General features: G+C 42.4%; 1 protein-coding gene across 1 annotated transcript in view; it reads left to right on the plus strand.

Annotated features, from left to right (window-relative positions):
- OPRM1 (opioid receptor mu 1) overlaps positions 1-21,437 on the plus strand; it is a 44,797-nt gene extending 23,360 nt beyond the window's left edge. The window contains exons 2-4 of the mRNA XM_075924482.2: positions 8,482-8,834; positions 17,392-17,912; positions 21,274-21,437. Of these exons, the coding sequence (XP_075780597.1) occupies positions 8,482-8,834; positions 17,392-17,912; positions 21,274-21,312 (913 nt within the window). The 3' untranslated portion in view covers positions 21,313-21,437. The remainder of the gene's footprint in view (positions 1-8,481; positions 8,835-17,391; positions 17,913-21,273) is intronic.
- Positions 21,438-25,323: the final 3,886 nt, after the last annotated feature.

A 25,323-nucleotide genomic window follows, 5' to 3' on the forward strand; every position in this document is an offset into this window, starting at 1 on the left:
GCTATTTGCATATATATGTAATCACACTTAAGTTGCAGCCCTCAGCATGAGTTGTGAGTATCATTGTGGCCCCAGGGCTTCCAAAGTTGAGGAACTGTTCTAAACTGTTGCTTCAGCAAGGCAATACATCCAGACAGCCAAGACATGGGAAGCCTGTGACATTCCTTTCCCTTGGCACAGAGACTGTGTGATCCCTCACGTCCCAGCACTTTGCTGACTTTATTCTCACCCTCCTGTATGTGTTTATAGGTTTCAAATGTTCCCTTTCAATAGATTCTTAATTACACCAGTTCCTGCACGGGAGGGCTTTGAGGTGGGGATGCAGTACAGATGCTTGCAAAAATATTTCTGAGCTCTACATATTTGTGCTCTTTTATGATCAGATACAAAGCTAGAAATAGACTCAAATAATGCCTAATGCCCCACCCCCAAATAAATCTTGCTCACCGGCTATATGTTGGAAATCAAAGCTTTATTGCAGATAATACTGTGTGCCATAGCATGTAACTGCTTCTATGAGCAAGACAAAATTATACACTGAGTCAATACTAGTGGATGCAGGTCTGCTATTCTGGCAAGTAGTACATATGCAAAGAAAGGGAAAGGAGATATATCTATAGTATTATAGTGTGGTCACCACTCGATTGTATAATTTAGGGGATCACATGTTCTGCATGCACTCAGCTGAGTATGGAACACCCAATTATGACTCCAAACTTGTTAAGTATTTCTTTTATCGTGGAACATACATTAAAAATAAACTTTGCTCTGAGAATTTAAGGCCCAGGCCCAATAAGAGCTAAAAGTATTTGTTACTCAAAGACTCACTGAGCATCATGCAGAACTGGGTCCTAAGCCTTCCGTAGGCTGCAGATATCATGCTTATTGTATCATCTAGATACCTGTAGCACAGGTCCTTATGAAATCAGGAACAAAATTGGGCTGATGGACAAGACTGACATAGGAAGCGTCTATTTCCTAATCCATCTCTTTAACAATTTATCACATAGCACTGCTGCTGTCACATTATTGTGCCGGAAGGTTTGCAGTACCTGTCAATATAAAAAGAACATGCTCACTGAGGCTCATCTGCTATCACTGAACAGAATGATTCTTGCAGTTCCTTTCAGTAAGAAAAGGAACACGACTTCAGCAAGTTGTACCACTTGTGCTAAAATGCCATGAATTAACAATGGTAAAACCCCAAAAGAAAACATGTCCTTGCTAATTATTGCTATCTTAAGGAGAATACATTATCTAGATATCATCCAAGATTAATCAAAGTAGTGCTGAAAATAAATGCTAATTTAAATTAGTTCATCTTGCCGTATTTCATGCATGTTAATCTTCTGAAGCTCATTCAAGAAGACCTCGACTACATTAACTAACTTAATGTATGCATCCATCTGAACATAACACATCTCCATTTTTGCACAGAGGGTGTTAGTTTGGGGGATAATTTAATGTCCCCCAGTACAGCAAAAAGAGATTTGTAGGAATTACGTTGGTTACTTGTGTACAGCTCTTTCATGCACATTTCCTAGTGGCTAGTTTGTCTGCGCTCTTGTTTCAGTGAGCACAACAGCAGTCTAATAGTATCATCGGGGGGTAACCGAGTTAGTCTGTTATAGAAAAAAAAATTCAACAAATGGTCTGGTATCACTTTATAGACTAACAAAACATGTAGCTGGTATCATGAGCTTTCGTGGGCCCAGCCCACTTCTTCAGATGACCGGAGTTATGAGTTTGGGATGTGTACACCCGAAATAAATAGGAGAGGGGAAAGGGAGAGTGGATACTTACTGATGCTCTGTCTCCCACCCTCCTATCCTTTTTCCCCCCTCTCCTCTCTGCTTCCCCTGTCCTATTTATTTCAGGTGTACACATGCCAAACTCATAACTCCGGTCATCTGAAGAAATGGGCTGTGCCCATGAAAGCTCAGGATACCATCTACATGTTTTGTTAGTCTATAAATGTTTTTAATAGTATCATAAGAGCCTTCTTCCCACAAAAAAACTCCCAGAATGACATCACAACCAATTTCTCATTGAGCCTGAATACATCATTATGGATTAGATTAAGCAGAATATCAGCTTCTGAGTTAGCACAAGCCTGGAAAGCCTTTGCTACTGAAAGACATCATTGCTAATACATGATATTCTAGCCCACCTGGAAGCACACTGATAGAAAACCTGACTGCAGCAGCCTGATTCTCTTCTGCCTTGAACATTGTGTTGTCATCCACAACTGCACAGGAGTTCATTCTGATTGGTTAATGTTTTACACCTTCTGTGCTCTCACCAGGCCTGGCCCCTGCTCTGGCTCCATCTGTGGCACTCCATCTGTGGTAATATAACAGGTGGTCTGGAGCACTGGAGTCAAATCAGGATGAACTGCTCAGAACCAGTACTACTTAAAGCCCAATATTGAGGTCCTCCTCTATAAGGCACCAAACCAGTCATATAGAGTACTTCAGCTGCCACTCTGGCCAGCAAGAAGTCTCACAAACAATCCCCTTAGACACCCCAGCTTTACCCGTGCCACAACCAGCACCACTCTTTACACAGATGAGAGGTTATGAAAACCCATCTCACCTCAGGTTCTTTCGATTCCAAAGGACCAGCCACAGTCTCAGGTCAATTTATACCTCAGATTTTTTCCAAAAGAGCATAGTGTGCCAATCCTTTAGACTCTAAAGGATAGAAAAGGTTGAGAGTAGAATTGTTAAAGAAAGCACATTACATATATCAATCACCAAAAACAATGAATAATCTTGCAGCACTTCAGAGACTAACAAAAAAAGTAGATGATATCATGAGCTTTTGTGGGCACAACCCACTTCTTCAGATAAATGGAGTTCAAATAAATAGCACAGAGAGGGGATGGGGAGGAAAGAAGGAAAAAGAAGGTGGGGAAAAGGGGAAAGAAATTGTCAATTAGAGTGTCCATGCTAAATGAAGCTGATAAGAGCACTCTAAGTACCCTTTGTTTGGTTTTTTTTTTATGTCGTTAGTATGTGGAATGTAGCAGGCCATCCATCCAATGTCTTTGTTTAGAGTTAGACTCTGTTGTAGATATCAAACTTGTTAATAAAATTAAGGACTCTTCTTCCACCCCACCACCTTCACAAATATGATTCAGTTCTCTGGAGATCCGTCTACATTGGGCCAAATTTCAAAAAAGCCTCCTCTTTCAGAAGAGCTCTTCTTCCTCGTGGGAGGAGGAAGACAGGGCTTCCGAAAGAATGCATCTGCTCTTCTGCAAAAAAAAAAAAAAAAAAAAAAAGGCGGAAGAGCAGACGTGTTCCCTGGACACGGCAGAATTTTTCCAGGATACCTCTGGTATCCCTTAAAAATCCCATAATCTAGACATAGCCTGATTAATCATCCCTCACAATAGGTGATCAACATCTGCTGTTCTCTCCCAGATGGAAAACATTGAAAATAAAAGTACAGAGCCCATATTCATAACTTTACATACAAAAATCATACATGTATATGAGCAGCACAAATAGAATCAGGGTAGCATGAGTTTTCAATAGACAATTCACTTGACCCTCCCCCCCCCCCCTTAGCACAGAATTTGGGGCAAACACAAAAGAGTGAGCTTCAGGGGGTAGCCGAGTTAGTCTGCTACAGAAAAAAAACAACAAATGGTCTGGTAGCACTTTATAGACAAACAAAACATGTAGATGGCATCATGAGCTTTCGTGGGCACAGCCCACTTCTTCAGATGACCGGAGTTATGAGTTGGGGATATGAAAACTTGAAATAAATAGGAGAGGAGAAGGGAAGGGGGAAAGAGAAAGAAAAAGAAAAAGGGAGGGGGTGGGAGACGGAGCATCATTAAGTATCTGGAGAGTACCCTAAGCAGATAAAAATCAAAGTCAATAGATAGATTCCTAAGACAGGAAGGATTACCAGGCAGGGAGCTGTTAGCACCTTCAGTGGTTATTAAGTAGGTAGAGTCCCCACCAGACCATATCATGATTGAGTCCATTAGCATGTGAATTGAATTTGTGGATGAACTGGGATTCCAGGGCCTCCCTGTGGATCTGGCTTCTGGAGCTGATTTGTGACAAGATAACTTCTTCCAGGTCTGTCAGACTGTGGTTTGGCAGGCTGAAACGCTCACCAACAGGCTTCTGTATGTTCCCTTTATGTATATCCGATCCGAAATTTTCCTATTAAAATCCAATAACATGACAAATAAGTCCAGAAAGTTGCTCTAATTGGACAACTGAGGATTCTTATGGCGTGGAGTTCCAGCAATCCATAAATAATGTTTTGCAAAGTCAAATCCCACCCTTACTTACAAACAAGCCAATTGCAGTTTTAGAATTTCAGCTGTTGAAATTCCAGATGCCAAGTTTCAACATTCCAATTTTCATAGCAGGTTTTGATGCTAAGTAAGGTTTGTTTCCAAGCTTCAAAATGACCTTAAATATTTTTTATTTTTAATAATTTACACCCCCTAATAATATATTACTTCCCATCTCCTGTGAGTCTTCTTCCTTCAGCTGGATTCATCCATCCTTTTATGGAAACAAGCTCTATTCTCACCTGCTGGGATTTATTTCTAATTAGCCCCAACCCACCCTCCAGTGCAACCAGGCTAGTTAATTTGCAGAGGCAAATTAACTCTTTCCCTTTAACAAACCTCCACCTAGTCACTGATACTTTCTTCCTCCTCCCTGTCCATTGTTTTGATAGCTCTGGCTTTTTCTGAATCATTCCCACATGGACTCTCCCCTAACAGCTTCTGTATTTCTTAGGATCCTAGCAATAGACTGAGTACAAGTCTACAGGAAAGCAGTACGGGTACTTTGAGACTCTCACATAGAACCTACATATCACTCGGGTCACATTTATGTCCGTTGTTCGTCCTTTTGTCCTTGCAGAGCGGGGAGTAGCAGTCAAATGAGCTTCCTGGGAACTCTCTCATTTCAGAATGCACTTTGCTTAGGTTTATCATTTAGATACATAATTACATATAATAATTACCCAAAAAAGTAAAATGAGCATGATACCAACAGTTTGCTGCTTTAGTTTTAAACCATTAGAAAACTATTTAAAAAAACAAAAACATTACATTTAATTTGCTTATGGCTCAACATACACAATGCTATGAGTTGAGAAAACTAAATTAGTTGCTGTTTCAGAAATTCTGCTAGATCAGAAATTTTCAACAGAGTTCTTAAGACCATATTCAGGTTGCACAAATCTGCCTTCATTAGTTAATAGTGACTGCCCATTCCTTACAACCAACTGTTGTTCAGTACAACTTGTAAACAGAGCAAGGCAAGAAAAAGAATTACAGAATATTTTCCTTTACACTTTTTATTTCTTTTCCCAGAAGAAAGATCTTTAGTAGTTTGTTTCTTTTACAAATCAGTCCTTAAAATTCAAGGACATTTTGTTTGGTAAGACACTTTATATGTTATTTTGTGGAACTACAAAAGAATTAAATTTTTTTTAAAACAAATCATTTGACCCATTGACAATGAGAAAATAAATGTACTTGGCACCTAGGAAGCAATCAGAATTCCAGAAAGTTACTTAGGGTACGTCTAAACTATATGCCTCTGTCGGCAGAGGCATGTAGATTAGACAGATAGGCAAAGGCAAATGAAGCCGCGATTTAAATGATCGCGGCTTCATTTACATTTACATGGCTGCCGCGCTGAGCCGACAAACAGCTGATCCGCTGTTTGTCAGCTCGCACGCTAGTCTGGATGTTCCCCCTGTCGACATCAAAGCCCTTTGTGGGCAGCCCCGGTAAACCTCATTCCACGAGGAATAACGGGGCTGCTGACAAAGGGCTTTGATGTCGACAGGGGGAACATCCAGACTAGCGCGCGAGCTGACAAACAGCTGATCAGCTGTTTGTCGGCTCAGCGCGGCAGCCATGTAAATGTAAATGAAGCTGCGATCATTTAAATCGCGGCTTCATTTGCCTTTGCCTATCTGTCTAATCTACATGCCTCTGCCGACAGTGGCATGTAGTCTAGATACAGCCTTAGAGACAGACAGACAGACAGAGGAATTAATTGTAACTCTGCAAAACCTTTAAACTCAACAACCATATGTAGTACTCAGATGGCTTAGTGAATACGAAAGTGGAGGATGTTCACAAAGGTTAATAAAACAAAGGGGAAGTTACTGCATCACTCAGAGCAATATTAAGGGTTTATCTATACTATAATAACTATAGGAGCAAAGTTTCAGCACTACAACTATGCCGAGCTAGCGTTATAGAACAGACACTTGCTAGAGCAATGGGAGGGGTTTTACCATCCCTGTCAACCCAAACACTAGAGAAATTGTAACTAGGTTAATAAAACAAAAAACAGGACTATGTAGCACTTTAAAGACTAACAAGATGGTTTGATAGGTGATGAGCTTTCGTGGGCCAGATCCACTTCCTTAGATCAAATAGTGGAAGAAAATTGTCACAACCATATATACCAAAGATATTTGTATCCTTTGTTATATATGGTTGTGACAATTTTCTTCCACTATTTGATCTGAGGAAGTGGGTCTGGCCCACGAAAGCTCATCACCTAATAAACCATCTTGTTAAAGTGCTACGTAGTCCTGTTTTTTGTTTCAGCTACACCAGACTAACACGGCTACATTTCTATCACTATTCTAGGTTGATAAAAGAACTCTTCCATCGACTTAGCGGTGTCTACAAGATTAAGTTGGCCTATATATAGTAGAACACATTTGTCACAGCCCTAAGCAACATAGCTAGTTCAACATAAATTGAGTTACAGACCAGACCTAACTTTAAGATAGAAAGTAAACCATACTTGTTCAGCTGTGATTGAAATATACTTGGTAAATTTAAAACTAACTGGTTACTAAGGCTATGTCTAGATTATATCCCTTTATCAAAAAAGGGGTGTAAATTAGGCATATCGAAATTGTAAATAAAGCCGGGATTTGAATTTCCCATGCTTCATTTACATAATGGCGGCTGCAGCTTTTTTTTTGAAAAGTGGCTTTTCGGAAAAAAAACCCGCAGATAAGATGGGGATCTTTCAAAATAAATGCCCCTTTTCAAAAGATCCTGTAATCCTCAGGTTTTAACCACAGCTTTTTTTTCCCCCCTCGAAAAGCCGCTTTCGAAAAAAAGCCGCAGCCGCCATTATGTAAATGAAGTGCCGGAAATTCAAATCCCAGCTTCATTTACAATTTCAATGTCTAATTTACATCCCTTTTTCAATAAAAGGGATGTAATCTAGACATAGCCTAAATGTATACTTCTAAAAATGTGTCCTTATATTAACAGCAGCTCTCTCCTCATTCAATTTTTCCCTAATTATATACGTCACTCAAACCAACATGCCAGCTCAGGATACAAAATTGTCTTATGTTTTCCACTGCTGTAATATAATTATAGTTAATTTGTTATTTAATACAGTGTTTCTCAAACTGTGCTCCCCAGAGCCCCAGGGCTCTGTGAGACATCTCCAGGGGATCCACGAAGTTGACAAACTGGAAACATCAATAGGTACAACATATACAATCAGTGGACCGCTGGGGCTCCGCATTAATTTTTATGCTTGTAAAGGGCTCCGGAACCCAAAAAGTTTAAGAACCGCTGATTTAATAGATACGTTTTAAAATATAGCTTTCCTAAAGTTACTAGCAAGCCAAAATTCTTAAAATAAAAACTTGGAGCTTTAGACTATGTCTAGACTGCAGAGCTTTACCAAGATACCAGAGGAATCCCGGAAAATCTATGCTGCATCCAAGGAACGCGTCGTCTTTTTCGGAACAATTTCTGAAAAAGCGGACACGTTCTTTCGACCTCCCTGTAATTATTATATGAGGAAGCAGAGATGTGTCAAAAGAGGAGGTTTTTCTGAAATTTCATCCCATGTAGACAGGCCAAATTTCAGAAAAGCCTCTTTTGAAAGAGAAGTGGAAAAAAATATGTATACGAAATAAATGCCCCTAGTCTCAGCTATACTGACAATCTCTCTTCATTTACTTATTCACCGAGAATGTGCACCATAGTAATACTACATTGCATATGATTTGTCTCCATTTTTATATACTTTTTTTATATATGTACTTCAATTCCAACACTTATTAGATAGAGCAGTTCTTTTTATTTCATATGGTGCCCAGTGAATATGAAAAATATTTGTTGAATCAGTTTTTGCCTCAATTCCACTGCAGCCATGGTGATTCTTCTACAAATTTTTTCCTAGATTGCATTTTGGCTCATTCAATCAATAGTTCTTGTTGTTTTACAAATGTTCATGGAGGTGTATAAAATATTACATTTGAAGCCTGGGCATTAGACAGTTGCTAGATTAAATAAAATGAAATATAAAAAGTGTCCCTCTGAAAATCTCAAAGCCAATACTGTTGTTTCACAGATGCTTCTTACAGGTAAGTCACTTGTACTGATTTCCTTCAATACTGATAGCTGTGTTCATTCACCCACTTTGCTGATTTTTCTAGGTACACCAAAATGAAGACTGCTACCAATATCTATATTTTCAACCTTGCCTTGGCAGATGCCCTAGCAACAAGTACCTTACCATTCCAGAGTGTGAATTACTTGATGGGAACATGGCCATTTGGTCCTATCCTTTGTAAGATTGTCATGTCCATAGACTACTACAATATGTTCACAAGTATCTTTACACTCTGCACCATGAGTGTGGATCGCTACATAGCTGTTTGCCACCCAGTGAAGGCTCTTGATTTTCGCACTCCCAGGAATGCCAAAATTGTCAATGTCTGCAACTGGATTCTTTCTTCAGCTATAGGTCTACCAGTTATGATCATGGCAACCACAAAATACAGTAATGGTGAGTCTGACTTTCATAACCGGGGTTGAGTTAAACTGAATGTTTACACAAGTCCTCTGGAGCCACTCAGGTTCCATGAAGACAATATTTAATTCTAAGGCTTTAAGTCTTATCCTCCTCATCTACTCTGCACTTCCAAATAACAAAAATCTATATACACAAAATACACGCCAAACAACATGTATGTAAATCAAGCCAGTCATGTCATGAGATGTCCACAAACTTTAGTTGACTAATAAGTGACATACTTTCAAGGGCTTTTGTTTCTTAAAAAGGGGTTCCCATTTTCATGCAAGAAAAATGATTATTAACGTATTAAGAGTCTTATTCAAGCCCTAAGGAAATCTGTGTATAGACTCCCATTGATCTAGGACCTGATCCTGTACTACCTCAAGCTAATAACAAAGATCCCGTTGATTTCAAAGATGCATGATAGAGCCCTAGTGGGGCCAGAATCAAGTCATAAGTATCAAAGGGTATGTCTACACAGCAAAGTTATTTTGAAATAACAGCCCATATTTCGAAATAACTTTCCTAGCAGCTACATAGCCAAACCACTATTTCAAAATAAATTTGAAATAGCAGAGCACTTATTTTGAATTTGGTAAACCTCATTCTACAAGGAATAATGCCAAATTTGAAATAGCTATTTCAAAATAAGTGCTGTGTAGCCACTTATTTCGAAATAGGGGGCCTCCAGCCTTCCCAGGGTGCCTGGTGGCCACTCCAGCCTCAACCAAGAACACTTCTCTCTTTCCTCCCCTCTCCAGAGCCCTTAAATGGGTAGACTCTGGCCACAGTCCTGTGCCAGCTCCAAGCCTGCCAGCCCAGATCCAGTAGTCACTGCTCCTGACCCAGTGGCCCCAAAACATGAGCCAGCAAGCCAACCAGGGCCTGGAGAAGGCGGGGGTCTTCCTGGTCCAGGGTGGAGATCATGGATCTTATTCAGGTTTGGAGGGGATGCCCCCAATGTCCATGATCTCCGCACTAGATGGAGAAACGCGGAAGTCTATGGCAGGATAGCTGCCAGCCTGGTCACCAAAGGCCACATGCGAACCCAGGAGCAGGTTTGCATGACAATCGAGTTGGTCCGGCGAGACCCCCAACCCTGAGCCCTAAGCTTCCCCTCCCCCTTCTTCCCCTTGCTTCCCCCTTCCAGCTCCCTCCTCCCAGGTTTCCCCCTCTCCTCTCCCTCCCTCTCTTCTCACCTCCTTTCCCCAGTCTCACCAGAGTTTCATTCCCCCCCCCCCCACACACACAGTTTTGTTAAATAAAGAGAGTTTGTGTTCATGAAAAGGTGTGTATTTTATTTGACATCAGGAAGGGGGGGGTGTGTCTAGACTACATGCCTCCTTCGACGGAGGCATGTAGATTAGCCAGATCGGAAGAGGGAAATGAAGCCGCGATTAAAATAATCGCGGCTTCATTTAAATTTAAATAGCTGCCCCGATCTGCCGATCAGCTGTTTGTCGGCAGATCGGGGCAGTCTGGGCGCGATGCGCCGACAAAGAAGCCTTTCTTCATCGGCACAGGTAAGCCTCGTGAAACCAGGTTTACCTGTGCCGATGAAGAAAGGCTTCTTTGTCGGCGCATCGCGTCCAGACTGCCCCGATCTGCCGACAAACAGCTGATCGGCAGATCGGGGCAGCCATTTAAATTTAAATGAAGCCGCAATTATTTTAATCGCGGCTTCATTTCCCTCTTCCGATCTGGCTAATCTACATGCCTCCGTCGAAGGAGGCATGTAGTCTAGACACACCCGAGGGTTAGGGAGGGGTAAGTGAAAGGACGTGAGGGAGGAATGAGGTACAAGCCCCTAGTGGGGCAGACCAGGGAGGCTCTTAGTGCTCCTCAGGGTGGAAGCTCTCCCGCAGGGCCTCCTGGATATTGACAGCCCCCTGATGGACCTCCCGGCTGGCAGCCTGCAGAAAGTGCAGCCAGGCTCACAGCAATATGTCCAAGAGAAGTAGAGTGAAGTGGTGTCCCAGTGAGGGCAACCAGAGCACGCAGACACAAAATGCTTTGCTGTCCTTCATCAAGGTAGACAAGCAAGCAGGGAAACCTGAAAACTGGCTTTTGGGGGGGATCCCTTTAAGCACAGACCTCAGATAGCCTCAGGCAGCAGCCCCATGCAGAAAGTCTTTACCTAGAGCCCTGCTAGAACTGGTTCCAGCCAGCCTTAAATGCGATTCGGAGTCCACTCAGTGTGGACATGCTATTCTGAAATAGCAAAATGCTATTTCGAAATGCATTTTGTGTGAAAATGCATTATTTCGAAATAACTATTTATAAGAAGATATTTTGAAACAACACTGTAGGGTAGGCATACCCAAAAAGTGTTCACAGCACTGCTAGCACAAATCCAAGCATTTATAGTCTATACGTGTTATGTTAACTTGCATTATGATAATAGCTGTGTGCACAATGAGTTTGTGTAAGGGATTGTATGTTACTTCCTATCTTAAAATGTTTGAGAACTTTGACTTGGATCACTAAAGTGCTTTGTTCTGTTTGTATGCACACACACACACACACACACACACACACACACACACACACACACACACACACACACACAGGCTACGTCTACACTGGCCCCTTTTCTGGAAGGGGCATGTTAATTTCAGCTATCGTAGTAGGGAAATCCGCGGGGGATTTAAATATCCCCCGCGGCATTTAAATAAAAATGTCCACCGCTTTTTTCCGTCTTTTAGAAAAGCCGGAAAAGAGCGTCTACACTGGCCGCGATCCTCCGGAAAAAGTGCTTTGAAGTAGGAATAAGAGCCTCCGGAAAAGGGCGCTTTTTCCGGAGGATCGGGGCCAGTGTAGACGCTCTTTTCCGGCTTTTCTAAAAGCCGGAAAAAAGCGGCTGAAATTTTTATTTAAATGCCGCGGGGGATATTTAAATCCCCCGCGGATTTCCCTACTACGATAGCTGAAATTAACATGCCCCTTCCGGAAAAGGGGCCAGTGTAGACGAGCCCACTGTGTACAAAAATGCTATAAATTTCTCCCATGACATATAAAGCACTTAAAATGCATCCCAGGCTTTCCCTCCTCTTTATTTAAGAGCATATTCGGTTTTTATTACAGAACCTATTTATGTAATCAAGGCAGACCCACCTATTGATTTACATTCACTATAATATAAAACATTACGTTTTGGCCAATGAAGGAACTGTAATAGCATATTAGCATTTCAGATTTTTTTAAACGAGCACATTAACAGGAAATATTACCTAGAACAACACCAGAGGCTAATTAATCCGTATAATACACCTAGCAAATGCAGAAGTCTATCCAGGACTAAAAAAAAGAAAAGCCAGAAAGACACAAGAGCTGAGATATTGATGTTATAGAGCAGATTTACCATGGCTTGACATTTGGGAGTTCTGATTGACATCACAAAGCAAACAAAGAACAAGAAAAACACATTGGAACAAAAGTAGCCACCATTATTATCACAAATTAGTCTTAAATACATTTTCTTGTTGAGAGTTGACTAACATCTGCAGATACATTCTTCATCATTCTGATGTATGGCCATTGGAAGATCACTGGTATCTGTTTATGAGTTGAAATTAAAAGGGTTGCCCAATTATATGGAACAACAGATGAAAGGGAAAATGTGTGTATGGATAAAATAAGAACATCATCAGGTATAAAATGCATACCAGTAAAATAAAGCAATGAGTTGGTATGGTCAAGATAATTGAACACACATGTACCAACACAGATTAAAAACTCCACATTCAGTATTTTCACAATGAAAGAGAAGTCTGCAAAAAAATCCACAGATGTGTAGAGATCCATTTTATGTTTGAGGGCATTATGGAAAATCTTGCATTGCAACTGCTGTCTTTATTTGGATAACAGAAGAACTGGCTGGTACATTTGATGTGTGTTAAATATACTAAATTATAAAGAAAACACTCTCAAGGTAGTAACAGGAATTGCTTGAAAGTTCTACCATTTTGGATTACACAAACACACAAAAATCACCTGTACTCCCAACATTCAATAGAAATATTTATCATATTTGATCTGATTAAAGACATTTTTCCTGATCATTTCAGCCAGCGAGTTGGTTTTGAGTGTGTACATTACTGTCCATGTTTAATAAGATTGGTGTAGCCACCTTTTCTCCAGCCTTCTGGTCTCTTTCCTCTATTCTCTTCTAACAATCACCAACTAAATTAATCTTCCTCTCCTTCCCTTAGCTATGCCATGGACTTTGCTTCAAGGCCTCAATCCTGCAAGTTGCTGCCCCTCTGACCCTGATTCAACACAACTCTTAAATTAGTACCTAAGTGCTGAAGTGACGAGGGATAGACTTATTAAGCACATGTTTAGCTTATGTTTACATTAGCACTTTTGTTATTCAGGGGGTAAAAAAACCACATCTCTGATGGATACAAGTTTCACTAACATACGTGCCAGTATAGACAGGACTATGTTGGTGGGAGATGCACTACTATTGGAAGTGATTTAATTATGCCAATGGGAGAGTCTCTCTTGTCTCCATAGAGCAGCTACATAGGAACTCTTGTGTAGACCTGGCTATACTGTAAGCATGTAGATGGCTGAGACAGACTGCTGGGAGCCAGCAGCAGACCCAGCAGTCTGGTCACTTAGGATACATTGGGACAAGATCATCTGATTTGGGAGCAGGCTTTGGGCTGAGACCATGCTATGTAGATGCTTAGTCCCAGATTGCAGGGTCCCAGAGCTCAGGCTCCAACCTGAGCCCAATATCTATGTCACTCACACACCTACTGGGTGTGGTGTACTGTCCCATGTAGCGGTGTCACGCGCTGCCTGCGTGGTTCCGATCGCCGCTACCTTAGTATGGTTCGGGTGCTGCCATCACCGCCGCCAGCAGGGTGGGGTCCGGGCCCTCCCTCACTCCCTGACCCCAACCCAGGGCCCTAACACCAGGAGCTCGGCTCCCGATGGAAGCAGGTGGGGGCTTGCCCCTAAACTCGCTTACTCACGGGTTACACGACCCTCCCAGGGCCTATTAACCCTGCCAGCGGTGGGCTCAACCTCCTCCCCTCCACGAGGAGACCGGTCCGTGTTTCCTCACACTTCCGACTCCCCCGAGGCTTCCCTTACCTCCCCGATTTCTCTCTCTGTGACCTCCCCCCCTTCTCCGGCCTCTCTGACCCTTTTTATCCCTCCCCCCGTGCCGTTCTCCTCTCCTTCTGGGTGCCCGGCCCCTTCCTTTACCGGCGCACCAGTGACGTCAGGCCACATCATCCCCGGGCGCCGGCACGCTGTGCTCATGCCGCCCTCCGGCTGGCCGCTCCTGGCCTCGCATAGCCCCATTCGGGGACTGCCCAGAGGCGGTTTCCCCTGTGCTGCCAGGACTGAAGCCACGGCTCCTGCCACCACGGACGGCCCTTCCGGCTGCGCCTGGTGACGGGGTTGCTTCACCCCGTCACACACCTCCCCCCTTTTTGTTGTTCTTATACTCGCCACCACCCTGTGACCTTCCTCGGGTATGCGCGAGAGGCAGTCGGCGTTTTGGTTGTCCTTGCCCGGTCGATGTATAACATCAAAATGGTCGGGTTGCAGACTCAGGTACCAGCGCATTATCCGGGCATTCATGTCCTTCATCGTCTGAATCCACTTTAAGGGCGCGTGGTCGGTTACCAATGTGAAGTGGTTCCCTACTGCCTCGGGGCTTTCTTTGCGGAAGGCTGTCCGAATGTGCAATCCATCATCGGGCAGTCTCTCCGGAAGTGACCCTCCTGCCCGCATTGGAAGCAAGTCACCATCGGGGGGGACGGCGTCCTGACGTCCGACCGCTTCTTCTCAGTACATCGGGCTTCCTCCTCATTCTTCCATGCCGTGCCACATGGGAGCTAGCCTCCAGTCGGCCCCTCAGCTAGGAGCAATCCTCAGGCCTAACCCCCCCTTCCACCCAGGGTTCTCTTCCTTGTGTGGTCGGGGTGCCTCGCCCGGCTGCGCCCGCCCCTGTCCCCGACTTCCCCTTCTCCTCAGCACTTTCTGCGGCCATAAAATGCTCCATCAAAGTGACCGCCTCCTCTAGGGTCCCAGGAAGGTGGCGGCGCACCCATCACTGGCCTTTGGGGGACAGCACCTGTAGGTACTGCTCTAGGACCACCAGATCCGCTACCTGTGCCGCCGTCTTAGTAGAGGGTTCTAACCACCTCATACCGGCTTCTTTGACCCTCTGGGCCACTGCCCTGGGGCGCTGCCCCATCTTATACTTGGAAGCCTGGAATTTTTGCCTGTATGTTTCAGGTGAAATCCCCAGCTGGTCTAATATGGCTTCTTTAACCTTATAGTAACATAATGCATCGCGGTCTGACATGCTACGATAGGCCAGCTGTGCAGGTCCCGAGAGATAAGGGGCCAATGTCATAGCCCAGTGTTCCTGGGGCCATCGGGCGGCTGTCGCCACCCGTTCAAAAGTCAGAGAATGCTTCGGCAGCGTCCTCTGGCCCTAATTTGGCCAATCTGATCAGAAGGCGAGTACTCATCGCTCCCTCCTCGTCCCCCCCCAAGGGACCCGTACCTTGTCCTTGTGCCTCTGCGCTGGAGGGGCCTCCCTCCTTTAGCTCTTGCAACAGCTAACATTGTTGCTCCTCAAACTCCACCAAGATTTGTTGCAGCACCTCCGTCTGCTGCTGCTGTCGCTGGTTTTCCATCAGCCACTCCAGTAACTTGTTCGCCTCCATGGTACCTAGCTTCTAGGCAACAAGTATTGCCACTATATCATCTCCGTTCCCTGCCCTTACTACAGGGCCCGGGACGTTGCCCACATTCTCCACCATGTGTTGCGCGTCGCCCGCGTGGTTCCGATCGCCGCCACCTTAGGATGGTTTGGGCGCTGCTGTCACCGCCTCCGCCAGGGTGGGGTCCGGGCCCTCCCTCACTCCCTGACCTCGACCCAGGGCCCTAACACCAGGAGCTCGGCTACTGATGGAAGCAGGTGGGAGCTTGCCCCTAAACTCGCCTGCTCACGGGTTACACGACCCTCCCTGGGCCTATTAACCCTGCCAGCGGTGGGCTCAACCTCCTCCCCTCCACGAGGAGACCGGTCCATGTTTCCTCACACTTCCGACCCCCCCGAGGCTTCCCTTACCTCCCCGACTTCTCTCTCCATGACCTCCCCCCCCTCTCCAGCCTATCCGACCCTTTTAATCCCTCCCCCGTGCCATTCTCCTCTCCTTTCGGGTGCCCATCCCCTTCCTTTACTGGCACATCAGTGACATCAGGCCACGTCATCCCCAGGCGCTGGCACACAGTGCTCACACCGCCCTCTGGCTGGCCGCTCCTGGCCTCGCCTAGCCCCATTCGGGGACTGCCCGGAGGCGGGTTTCCCTGCACCGCCGGGGCTGAAGCCACAGCTCCTGCCACCATGGACGGCCCTTCTGGCTGCGCCTGGTGACGGGGTTGCTTCACCCCATCACAAGTGGCATGTAGTGCACTTACAGAGAGAAAAATGACTGTGTGCTACAGCTTTAACTGAGGGTATGTCTACATAGTGGTGCTAGCTCAAAATAAGCTATACAATCTGAGCTACACAAATTACATAGCTTATTTCAGGATAATCTATTTCAAAATTTGGCACTCTCTACACATAGCCAAATTTCAAAATAGACTGCTATTCCAACAAATCCCTTAATTCTCATGGAATAAGGTTTACCAGGATGTCGTAATAGCAAGCCCATTATTTCGATTGCAGTTTGAAATAATGGGCATGCTGTTCAGACACAGAAAACTCTATTTAGGGTTCAGTTATTGACAGTAACGAGGCATCCAAGACCATCTGTAAGGGACCCCAGAGAGAAAGAGAAAAGTTTGGCTTGTTACAAAGGTCCAATTGATTTCAGTGGGTATAAGCTTGTGTCATGTCAGTATGTTTTGCTAAATAAGGTATAGCATGCAAGTCAGCACCAAGCCCCAAAGCCTGCCTATGCTGCCTTGTTTCATTTTGCATAAAATTAAAATGGCTCCTGACTTTGAGGTCCCCTGCCTGCAACTTCTCGTTGCCTCTTCTGCTTCATCCACTCATCTTGTTGCTCACCTTGGTCTCCTCCTCCCATTCACACTTGTATGTCTTTTTCATGCTGCTCTCCACAGTTGAAAAACCATCTCTCTTTCTCATTGGTCCTTTTAACCTCCAAATCCTCAGAACAAGACATTGTTTAAACTGTCCTGTTTCATCAGGTTCCATGGTGAGACTGAAAATTGGAGCAAGTTTTCCAAAAAGTTCACTTAGGGTTTGCAAACAAACAAAAACAAAGCAAGATTCCTTTTGGTTGGGGCATTCTACCCAAAATGTCCTCTATCTGTAGCAATAACAGTACCTTCTACAGAAGATGTCCAGGCCTGTGGTAAAGTACTTGCATGGGTTTAAACAAACATGTATCAGCTATTCAAAGCTGTTTTGTTTTAGTTACTCATTTTATAAAATTGCATTAATGTGCTGTACAGTGTTGCAGGAGGGAGGAGGGAGGGATGAAAACCAAGCAAGTTAAACACTGAACTGTTCATTCTTCTCTGTAATTTTGTTTTACTTTAGGCTCTATTGACTGCACACTTACGTTCTCTCACCCAGCTTGGTACTGGGACAACCTACTGAAAATCTGTGTATTCATCTTTGCCTTCATCATGCCAGTCCTGATCATTACCGTGTGCTATGGGTTGATGATTTTACGCCTGAAGAGTGTCCGTATGCTGTCTGGCTCCAAAGAGAAGGATAGGAACCTGAGGAGAATCACGAGAATGGTCCTTGTAGTGGTGGCGGTGTTCATTGTCTGCTGGACTCCCATCCACATTTATGTCATCATTAAAGCCTTGATCAATATTCCAGAAACTACATTCCAAACAGTCTCCTGGCACTTCTGTATCGCTTTAGGGTACACAAATAGCTGCCTTAATCCAGTCCTTTATGCATTTCTAGATGAAAACTTCAAAAGATGTTTCAGAGAATTCTGCATTCCCACTTCCTCCACTATTGAGCAGCAAAACTCCACCCGCATCCGACAAAACACTCGTGATCATGCCTCCACTGCCAGTACTGTGGATAGGACTAAACAGCAGGTATGACTAGCAGTGGAGATGTCATCTCTGGATTCAGGTCTCCCTCCTGGAGATGACATGTATTCTGAAGTTACAGTCTTTACTGATGTATAGCTATCAGGAAGTAGCTTGGTTTATCTTTAAAGCTGGTATATGCACGTACACGCAGCCCCGGGCTGTGAGAAGCTAAAAGTGCTCACAATTTCCATTGAAATTTGGCAGTAGAGGGCTTTCAGATATACCTTGCGTGATGAGGCCTTGCGTGATGAGGCCTAGTGTGAGTACACACACACACACACACACACACACACACACACACACACTGTACACCAGAGAAAGGAGCCTAATGGTCTTAACGGCATGTTTGCAGCTTCTGAACATTCTGTAACTTGTGACTGATCATAGACTTTTCTATTGACACCACTAGCATACGGTGGAAAGCCAAACTGATACCCCATATCCCCTCCCATTTTAAAGGTGATTTCACGTTTTTTGTTTCTTTATGGTCTATGAAGAAGTTCTTAAAGGCCCTGTTTTTCCTGGGAGACTATACAAACCTTGGTCCAGTCTACACTTTGTTTTTGTACTAGTATAACCAACTATGTTCGTTAGAGGTATGATTTATTTGTAATCAATATACTGTAATACTAATTCCATCCCTAGTGTGGGCACAGTTATGCTCTTCCCATGGAGGCCCTTGTAATCCCTTCCCATAGAGGAATAAACTATTACTATGCATGCCAAATTAATGCCAATATAACTGCATCCATACTAGACAGGGAGGGGTTTCTTTGCCACTTCAGCTATACTGATATAATTAAACTTTTGTGTGCAGACAAGCCTTAGAGAACTAGTAGGTTTATTTATCACAGATCCCAATAAAATCAAATGATTTATTGAGAGGGGAAGAGACTTTTATTTAAGCTGTTTAAAACACTTAGGTTTGCTTTGTCATTTTTTTATTGATATGTATTTAATTCAATTTTCAAACTGCTTAAGAAGTTCTTTTGTTAGTTATTTAACATCCATGCCCCTTAATTAAGTCTGATTACTTCTATTCCCCATGAGTCTTCCCAGGGAAATACCAAACTAAATGGGAAAAGAAAATTATAACATTCCTGTTGTTAAAGAAACAAAGCAGAAAAATAAATCTTTATCAAGATACCATGACACTTGATTATCTTTAAAAAATAGCTGCTGCAATTGCAGGCATTTTTATAAGTATTAAATTAACTAAATACTCAGAACAAGATACATGTTCATTAGTCTATGGAAAAAGTACGCAAAATATGAAAACTTGAAAGTAGTTTATCAGATCTATGAAAGTAAGAGATTGGCCTAAGCCCAACAGTCATTTTTGGATGCAAATTTCCCCAAAGCATAGGATTATTCAGAGCTGAGGATTATGGTCCATTTCTACTTAAGTAGCTGCTAATGGACTTTCCACCATAGATTTGTGGGCAGATCTGAAATAAAGCTTGTGAAATGTTGACACTGCTAAACCTCTGCTAAACTCAAGTTCAGGTTTGACAGATCCTATCTTATTCTAAACCATGGAAGACACCTCCTTACTGAAATAATAGTTAAGAGTTCCCCTCCTGTCTTTGAGTTGGGTGATCTCTGAAGCACTTTCTCTTCCTTTGTGGCAGGTGCAGGGAGAGCTTTCCCTCTCCTGTTTCAATATGCTTTAGCCAGTGGTCTACATCTAATTAGGAGCTCTACTTTTTGAGCAGCAGACATTTCACTTGCAAAGGTTTCACCTTGATTTCAACACTGAAAAATACAGCTCATTATCAGGGCATAGGAATGGGCAATGGCTTTCCAGGAGGGAAAAGAAAAGCTGGCAGGTTTTGCTGTTTAAATTATTGAACATGCTCTGCTGCTCAGGTGCCACCCTGATCACAAAAAAGAAAACTCTGTATATCTATCATACCTCTATGGTTGCATTGTGTGTGTGTGGGGGGGGGGGGGATTTAACTCTTGTCTTTTCAGTATCATACTGAACTGTGAACTTACCACAGAGGAACTTTTAAAAAGTTAAAACTCCTAATGTGGCAGACAGGGTGATGATTGTGTTTGGCACAATAGGAAGCAAAAATCTTAGAAGAAGATACTCATGTGTCTTAGAGCAGTGACTTTGAAACTTTCCAGACGTCTACGTCCCTTTCAAGAGGTTGATTTGTCTTATTATTTTTCACTTGTAAGCCTTGACTAAAGCCAGAGCATTGGGTGGCACGGATGAAGCCCAAGTCCCACTGCTGTCTGGGGTTGAAGCATGTATCTTACCTTTGTGTGAGGGCCTGGGCAATTGGCTGGCTTGCCACCCCTTAATGCTGGCCCTGCATTTGCAACCCCTTTTAACCCATCCCATGGTTCTCTTGGGAGTCTCAACCCCCAGGTTGAGAAATGCTGATTTAGAGGAGTTGTGTAGCCTGGCTGAAAACCACTGTCTTAGAGAACACTAACTTTTCAGCAATGGCTGCAGAAAGTGCACTCAGAGGACTGAAGATCTGTATGAATGACATTTATACAGGATTCTCCCTGCAGAAAGAAAACTCCCATTATTATGTGCTTGGCGTGTAATGCCAAACATGGCAGGCTAGCTATGACATAGCAAATACATGTCTCTGTTTTAAATCCTCTGATGTAAGCATATGGCTACGTCTAGACTGCATGATTTTCCGGAAATGCTTTTAATGGAAAAATTTTCCGTTAAAAGCATTTTCGGAACAGAGCGTCTAGATTGGCACAGATGCTTTTCCACAAAAGCACTTTTTGCAGAAAAGTGTCCATGGCCAATCTAGACACGCTTTTCCGCAAAAAAGCCCCGATCGCCATTTTCGCGATCGGGGCTTTTTTGTGGAAAACAAATTTCTGCTGTCTAATTTCTGCGGCTGATTTTCCGGAAAAACTGGCCAGTCTAGACACAGCCATTGGGTGGGATCCTCCACTGGTTTTGAGCAGCACAACACAATGGAATTCAATAGAGTTATGTTAATTCACACCTAGGGATGAATAGGATCTGGCCTATTCAAATACTTGGGTAAAAAATAAATGCAATTGTTGTCATCTTACCTTACCGAGAACCTGCCAGAGATTTTAAGTGGAAGAACTACGCTTAGTTTTAAAAGATCAACAAGGAATTTGCATGTTTCTCTTTAAATATCTTATCATATATAGCCCTGAAGCTAAATCTACTATTTCTGTGGTAATTTCTCTGCCTTTGTGATGTAAACTGAAAAAAAATTCTTGCCCTCAGCTTTGCAGGGTGAGGTAGTCACAGCAAATGCTGGGTACATTCACCCAAAAACATTTGCAAGAAACATGTGAGAGGGGAAAATCAGTGAAGTGCTCATGGTATTTACAATTTCTTTCCTTTCAGTTGGAACTCCTGGAAGCTGAAGCCACACCTCTGCCATGAGTGGGTCTCCTGCCGTATAGCCCTCAAAGCAATCACAAACCAGTGCCACCATGTGTTTGTGGGGAATGTGGAGGAGACACTTCTCTCCCACCCCCACCTCGGAGGAAAGTGCTTGCTTTTAAGATCCAGCAAAATGATTTGCCACTGTGGCATCTCTGCATTGCACATTACAGAAGTATGAAACCTAATAGCAGGCAGAATCAGATGAAATGGGGGCCTACCATGCTCCAGTGTACAAAAATATACAGATTCATCAATAACATATACATTTGTCTAAAAGGGGGCTACTGGTCATTAGTGGGGTCAGATGGACCCAAATTTTGCTCTGGATGATTATAGTAGCATTAGGTTGAAAGCAAAACCTTGAGGGTTGGACAAATATAGGCTACATAATGGAGATGCTTTTCTAAAAAATGGAAACAGAACTGCATACAGCATACCTAGAGATATTTTGGAACAGTTTCAAGCTAATAATGTGTTTTATAATGGTGGTTTCTTGTATAGGTTACAATACATATGTTTTTCATATAAAAAATCATCCTTTAGCTACTGTAACAAAGGAGATCAAAGCTATTGTGTGACACAAAGAACTTTCTCAACAAAATATAACCCTTGTTAGTATATTAATGAAGAGTTACTCACTGTTTTCAATGCTCACTTCAAAAACACCAATCTTCACCTCCTCTTCCACTTTAGCATACAAAAATATGTTACGAATAACAATAATGCATTGTCACTTGTTTAGGAAGAGGCAAGTGGGAATAACAGTTGGAAAGGTTTGTTGGGCTCCATGTTGTTGCTTGTAAAGTGGATCAATAAAGGGACTGCAGCTATTTCTGTAAATTCCATTGTGAATATATGTACATTGTTAATCCTTTCAAAGCTAGCACAGTGTGTTTATACATTCTCTTTGAACTCGTTTCTCCAGTTTCAACTGTGCAAACAGCAATGTCTCAGACTCATCCAAGTACTGCTTTTTGTATAGCATTTTGGGATCCTTCAGGATAAAAGGAGCTATATAAAATGTAAATCTCTACTATTATATGTGTGAAGAGCTTACACAAATATAGAAGATATTTTAAGTCTTTTAAAAGGAGAAAAACAGTAAAGTTCCATTTTGCAAGTAAATTACTTTTTTAAAACCAAGCCCATAACATTTATGTTTTTCTAATCAATGTAATTAAATTGTAGTCTGTATTTCCATTTTGTATTGTCTGCTAAAGCACTTTAAAATGTACAAAAGAAACACTGTACAAAAGCAATTGCTGTGTAATGCTCTCTAGTATAAAAGACAAAATATTCATGTAGATAATTTGTGGTAATATCATATTTTCTAGCCACTGATTGGTATTTGCTGTATATAATTAAATGGTCAAGTTACCCTGGGGCAAAAAGTACTTACATGAATTTATGTTCATTGTAAAATAAAACCTTACCAAATATTTGTGTTTCTTTATTTCTGCTACTGCATTTCATGTCTCTCCCTCTTGTAATTAAAGTATATATAAAATACTAATCTTTTAATGTGAACATGTGCCCATGTATAGTGATAGTAATATAGTGCCCATCTATAAAAAGGGAAATAAGAACAACCCAGGAAATTACAGACCAGTTAGTTTAACTTCTGTGCCAGGGAAGATAATGGAGCAAGTAATTAAGGAAATAATCTGTAAACACTTGGAAAGTGGCAAGATGATAGGGAACAGCCAGCATGGATTTGTAAAGAACAAATCATGTCAAACCAATCCGATAGCTTTCTTTAATAGGATAATGAGTCTTGTGGATAAGGGAGAAGCGGTAGATGTGGTATACCTAGACTTCAGTAAGGCGTTTGATACGGTCTCGCATGATATTCTTATCAATAAACTAGGTAAATACAACTTAGATGGGCTACTATAAGGTGGATGCATAACTGGCTGGATAACCATACTCAGAGAGTAGTTATTAATGGTTCACAATCCTGCTGGAAAGGCAAACAAGTGGGGTTCCTCATGGGTCTGTTTTGGGACCGGCTTTCTTCAATATCTTCATCAACGATTTAGACTTTGGTATATTAAGTACGCTTATTAAGTTTGCAGATGATATCAAGCTGGGAGGGGTTGCAACTAATCTGGAGGATAGGGTCATAATTCAAAATGACCTGGACAAATTGGAGAAATGGTCCGAGGTAAACAGGATGAAGTTTAATAAAGACAAAGGCAAAGTGCTCCACTTAGGAAGGAACAATCAGTTTCATACATACAGAATGGGAAGCGACTGTCTGGGAAGGAGTACGGCAGAAAGGGATCTAGGGGTTATAGTGGACCACAAGCTGAATATGAGTCAGCAGTGTGAGGCTGTTGCAAAAAAAGCAAACATGATTCTGGGATGCATTAACAGGTGTTTTGTGAGCAAGACACGAGAAGTCATTCTTCCGCTCTACTCTGCGCTGGTTAGTCCTCAGTTGGGGTATTGTGTTCAGTTCTGGGCACCGCATTTCAAGAAAAATGTGGAGAAATTGGAGAGGGTCCAGAGAAGAGCAATGAGAATGATTAAAGGTCTAGAGAACATGACCTATGAGGGAAGGCTGAAGGAATTAGTTTGTTTAGTTTAGAAAAGAGAAGATTGAGGGGGACCATAATAGCAGTTTTCAGGTATCTAAAAGGGTGTCATAAGAAGGAGGGAGAAAACTTGTTCATCTTGGTCTCTGAGGGTAGAACAAGAAGCAATGGGCTTAAACTGCAGCAAGGGATGTTTAGGTTGGAAATTAGGAAAAAGTTCCTAACTGTCAGGGTAGTCAAACACTGGAATAAATTGCCCAGGGAGGTTGTGGAATCTCCATCTGTGGAGATATTTAAGAGTAGGTTAGATAAATGTCTATCAGCGATGGTCTAGACAGTATTTGGTCCTGCCATGAGGGCAGGGGACTGGACTCAATGACCTCTCAAGGTCCCTTCCAGTCCTAGTATTCTATGAGTCTATGTTGGTTTCTGTCATTAACAGTGTAATACCGACTGAGAGCCAAATCCCCATCTGGTAAAATCAAGTTACATCAATTTCTTCCAGCTGAATATCTGACCCTCTACATCAACTAAATACAAACAATTAAACCCATCGAAATGTTTTATTTTTTTCTCTCTCTGTTACAAGCTGCCTCGTGCTGCCATGGGATTTAATCCAGGAGAAGCCATTTCTTGCAGTACCACAAAACTATGAACTTCTCACAGGGGTCATCAAAACATCACAGATTTCAAGGCATGAGTTCTTATTGCAATGATGCGGAAGCCTACAGAGAGGAATGTGGCACACGGTTTGTTAGTATATTGTATTATTCTTTGGCTAACAAGGAGAAGTAGAAGTTTCTCACACTTTATCTGTACTGGGAAGGAAAACTGAATAGTTACTGGCCAACACTAGTAATGTCACTATTCCGCTATAGTTCATTTAATGGAGTTTAAAGAAAGGCTAAGTGAAATATAAAGAACTACAACTTCTTAAAGTCCTGAGCGGTATGCCAGAAGAGCAATACAATACTTAAAAGACAGAAGTTATGGCTTCCTGCGCTCATTAGTTTTCTTCTGAAAGGGCTTAATTATTTATAACCCCTGTTTCTGTTGGGCTGGGAATGGAATAATGTTCTCAAGTGCAGTAATCACACTCTTCATGGTTAGTCAAATATTATAAAAATGTGGCTTTCCCACAGTTTAATAATTAACATAAGTACATTCATTATTATTCACTGTGAATACTTATTAGTAGAAATTGTAGTAAAGCAATTTCCTTTAGAAATTTAGAAAAGTGCATTTCCTTCATTTTTGCTAAGGAGGCCATGAATGCTATTTGGAAATTATTTAATATTTTGTGGTAATGCATTAATAAAAAATAGTTGTGCTTTTCATTTATGCACAAGGTACTATGTCCAAATGGCATCCGTTCAGTAAAAATCATCTAAAGGCCTTGAGCTTGGTTATGAAGTAAGGTTAAGATCCTGTCTACACTAAAACAGTGGAACACATTTTTTACATCCTTAGG

This window comes from Pelodiscus sinensis, chromosome 3 (genome assembly GCF_052426305.1).
Source record: "Pelodiscus sinensis isolate ZL-2025 chromosome 3, ASM5242630v1, whole genome shotgun sequence".
Taxonomy (NCBI): Eukaryota; Metazoa; Chordata; order Testudines; family Trionychidae; genus Pelodiscus; species Pelodiscus sinensis.